The 3,950-nt window shown below is 43.7% G+C and overlaps 1 protein-coding gene across 2 annotated transcripts; it reads right to left on the reverse strand.

The window, feature by feature from the left end:
- Positions 1-273: 273 nt before the first annotated feature.
- On the reverse strand, positions 274-3,676 carry LOC121790541 (serine/threonine-protein phosphatase 7 long form homolog). Of its 2 annotated transcripts, none has more exons than XM_042188735.1 (5): positions 3,099-3,676; positions 1,772-2,634; positions 1,609-1,696; positions 1,076-1,522; positions 274-984 (listed from the first exon to the last, which is right to left on the reverse strand). In XM_042188735.1, exons 2-5 carry the CDS (start codon positions 2,629-2,631, stop codon positions 418-420), a joined length of 1,962 nt encoding a protein of 653 aa, XP_042044669.1. In that variant the 5' UTR covers positions 2,632-2,634; positions 3,099-3,676; the 3' UTR covers positions 274-417. The 2 variants fall into 2 exon arrangements, with proteins under 2 accessions (XP_042044669.1, XP_042044668.1); XM_042188734.1 differs by having other exon boundaries at positions 275-984; positions 1,772-2,631.
- Positions 3,677-3,950: the final 274 nt, after the last annotated feature.

Genomic DNA, 3,950 nt, shown 5'->3' on the forward strand with positions numbered 1-3,950 from the left:
AAAATTTTATATTTGTTTCATAATACGGTTTATATTTGGTATTCGTTTATATTTGTAACCGAATTTTATATCAAAATCATAATACTGATTTATCAAAATCATAATACTTCGATCGGTCATATGTTGATATTCGTTTATATTTGTTTATCAAAATCATAATACTGTTCATTCAACCATAGAAAACATGGAGCTTGATCCTATTTTTCATCACATAAAAAATAATCAACCACAACCTGTTTCAATAGACACAAATACTGACATATGACCGAAATCTATCTAGATGGAGGCGTGAACTTTGTTGGAGCCTTCCCTTTGTTCTTCCTTGTTGAGAAGCCCCTGAATACATTCTGCATAGCCCGGCCAATCGTACTTGATGATCGTGAGGATCCCGCGGTCGGTGGTCGGAATATTACTTCGTCATGTTCCTCCCCGCCCTATTCTTCCGGACCCTCTTCTTCCTGACCCTCTTCTTCCCCTCCCTCTTCTTCCGGACCCTCTTCTTCCTGACCCTCTTCTTCCCCCCACACGATCCATAAATTGATAATTCTGAAAGTACGTGTCACGTCCTTGTTGAGATGCATCCCAATCAGACACACCTCCAAAGAATGAATCACATGACGCGCGTGCTCCCCATTGCGAGGGCTCAATGCTTGCACCACTCAACTGAGACCATCCTGGGGGATCGTACTCCGGACTCAAGGGCTCTGGTACCGCATACTCAGGTTGCGGTTGCTGCTGCTGCGCCAACCTATGCTGTCGTGTAATCCCGTGCCCACCCGTCCAGACACCCGGCAGTCCATGACGAAGAGAAGTTGGTGGGCGTGGCGGCACGACCACATTTTGCCGTTGAGAAGATGGATACTCCATCGCATCAGCATGGTTCATCGCACGAAGTGCCGAAGCAGCCATGTCTCGAATCTGCCTGAACCGAGGGTCTGTGTCATGCTCAGAGGTCAAATGCCATATCCCCTGAAGGGTCTCAACCTAGATAACAAAAATACAAATGACATCATACCACGTGGAGCAATACAAACTTTAAACTAAAGACGTTTTTATATACAAAAACATCACATACCGCCAATAAATTAGAAGAGGCTGCCTCGTTCATCCCGTCAGTTGACTGTGTCCCAGGTTGAACTAGGTACGACACGGTGATCCTATTGTACCACGCCATATAACCCGGATTAATGCGACCATCTAGTGTCGCCGTTGCGTGGTCAAAAGTTGCTTGGAACCTGTCGTGGCGCAAGTCCCATTCATTAATGAAGAACTTATGTACCTTAGCCCAATCAGCGCCCTTCCTCCCACGGCGATGACTTTTACTCAAATGGCCGGAGCTATGTAGCATCCTATCACAGTACTGAGGAATACGCTGGTAGCGGTTAAATTGTCGACAAACGCGTCCAGCCTCGTGTGCCTCGACAAATGACCAGCACACCAAATAAGTATCGCACAAGTAGGATGCAGTCGAATCAATGCAGTACTCAGGGAGGATACAGTCTGCATAGGGTGTCCACAGAAACTACAAACAAATAAAATAAAAAACACAATTAATTTCATACTATAGTAAGTAAATTCATTAATTAAGACAACACAAATAAATTTCACCTGGCCAGGACGGATCAGTGATAACTGATCACGATAATGAGCTACTGAATGTCGGGGCGCATTTCCAATTTCAGTAACTCCGTGCCACCTATACATAATATTAATGTCAAAAGTTATCAACAAAACACATAATTATGTGAGTTAATTTAAACAAAAACATTACTTGGCTCCGCACGGGGTATACGGCGTGTGCATAGGCGATATCAAGAAGGCTGGCCTCAATGTAGGCATTCTTTCCCAGGCCCACAACTGCAAGAGAACCATAGGTCCACCCACATCTCTTCTCTGTCTGCCTACAGAAGCCTCGCACAAATAATGATACAGGTATGCTAACGCAGCACTACCCCAACTGATATTAGCCACATCTTCCGGATCGTCTAAGGCATTTAACCACATAAAGGGGACCTTGCACCCTGTGGTGTCCGGTAAAATAAGCCCCCCTAACAGGATCAGAGCATGTATGCGTGCTCTTTGAATGTATGCATACACAGGCAGCCCATCACCCAACGGCATCGTCGCTTGGTGGATCAGAGACGTCATCAACAAACCACCGTGCTTCGTTTCGGTTTCTGAGTCAGGTATCCATCCCAACAAATCTCTACACTTGCTGGACCAATCTTCAAATCCAACAGGGTAGTCACGGCCAGTGAAAGCACGACCGTCTGCTCTCAAACCCCACAGGCTTTGCACATCATGTAAGGTAACAGTAACTTCCCCAACTGGAAGGTGGAAACAGTGTGTCTCAGGCCTCCAGCGCTCGATCAAGGCAGTTATTAGCTCATTGTCCATCCTCATCGGTCTTCCACATTCAACCACGCCTCTGAACCCCCATACACCTAGCCAATACATCACATTTTCATGTATAGGCAATGCCCACACCTTACTCTCCGTCCTACGACTTCTCAACACATTTGTTGTGCCATTCGCCAACAACGAGCTTGAAATGTGTTCGCTCTGATGAAACAGTAGTGATGGATCCTCAGGTCCATAGCATAACTGTTGTTCGGAACTTGCAGATGCCATCTACTTCAAAACATTCACCCATGCTTCAAATTTTTTTCATAACAACTCAACAATCAACAAGCTAACTAAATTGCAACTTAGGGGCACAATATATGCATAAAATCGCCCACCAAAAGGGGCACAATTACAAAAACTTAATCAATTGCTTCTACCCATTCAATTATATGCATATGAAATACCCAAATTACGGAAAATCGACCAACAAATCCAACAATTTCATCATAAACCCTAATTTTGCTAAATTAAATCCATATGAAATACACAAATTACGGAAAGTCATCCAAAAATTCCATCAATTTCATCATAACCCATAATTTCATCATAATCGCTACTTATATGCAACAAAACAACACAAAAATACCAAAAATCCATCAATTTAATCAAAAACCCTACTTTTACTAAATAACGGAAAACCTGCCCAAATTAAACATTAAAGGATGTATTTAGCCAAATTGAAGAACAATTACCGGAAAATGGTTGCAAAATGGTGGTAATTCGCCGGATTTTGCTCGGATTCATCGGAAATCGCCTGCTTCGCCTCTTTCGTCGCGTTTCTACCTGATTCTGCCTTCTGCCCGTTTTAAAACTCAACCAACGACGCATAAGTATTATGCGTCGATAACTAAAGACGCATAAGAGTTATGCGTCGCTATTAAACGGCGCATAAGTATTATGCGTCTCTAATAAACGACGCATAAGTGTTATGCGTCTCTAATAAACGACGCACAATGGTTATGCGTCATTAACTAAAGACGCACAATGATTATGCGTCATTTAATAGCGACGCATAAGAATTATGCGTCTTTTTGTTAGTGACGCATAAGAGTTATGCGTCACTCCCTGAGGCGGAATACGACTAATGCTCTTCATTAAAATGGAATTCCATTAAAATCCTTTACCAAAAAAAAGATTCGATCCCTTGATCTTGCAACAACCAATTAGCCGTATTAAACAAACTACCACCAACAAATCAAATCAAACAATCAACTTCAACATATATTCATTTGAAAATTGTAATCGGATTGAATCAAGTTGCGAGGTTAAAAAGCTGTACCAATAAATGATCTCGTCGGAGCCAACTCTGCTGACGTGGAGCGCATGACCCATGTACTCCAGCACTCTCCTGTACGGGCTCTCAGCGAAGTAGGCCCCCGGCATGTCTCCCCATCCAGGATACCGCCTCGAGCCGCCGGAATCTGGTGGCGATTCCCTCTCTGCTTTCTCGTGCACGACAACTTGGAACTGCTCCTTGAGCTTCTCGTGGCTGGCCTCCAGGCTCTCGAATCGATCCAATAGAGCCCTGAGGAATCTGTCCGATG

This window comes from Salvia splendens, unplaced genomic scaffold (genome assembly GCF_004379255.2).
Source record: "Salvia splendens isolate huo1 unplaced genomic scaffold, SspV2 ctg540, whole genome shotgun sequence".
NCBI lineage: Eukaryota > Viridiplantae > Streptophyta > Magnoliopsida > Lamiales > Lamiaceae > Salvia > Salvia splendens.

What these genes read in the sequence shown, in the direction of transcription:
- LOC121790541 (XM_042188735.1), bottom strand. Translation starts at nt 2,631, where the DNA reads ATGGCATCTGCAAGTTCCGAACAACAGTTATGCTATGGACCTGAGGAT. An exon ending in TATACCCCGTGCGGAGCCAA is followed by an intron (nt 1,697 to 1,771) that starts GTAATGTTTTTG and finishes TATTATGTATAG; the next exon opens with GTGGCACGGAGTTACTGAAA. An exon ending in CACTGATCCGTCCTGGCCAG is followed by an intron (nt 1,523 to 1,608) that starts GTGAAATTTATT and finishes ATTTGTTTGTAG; the next exon opens with TTTCTGTGGACACCCTATGC.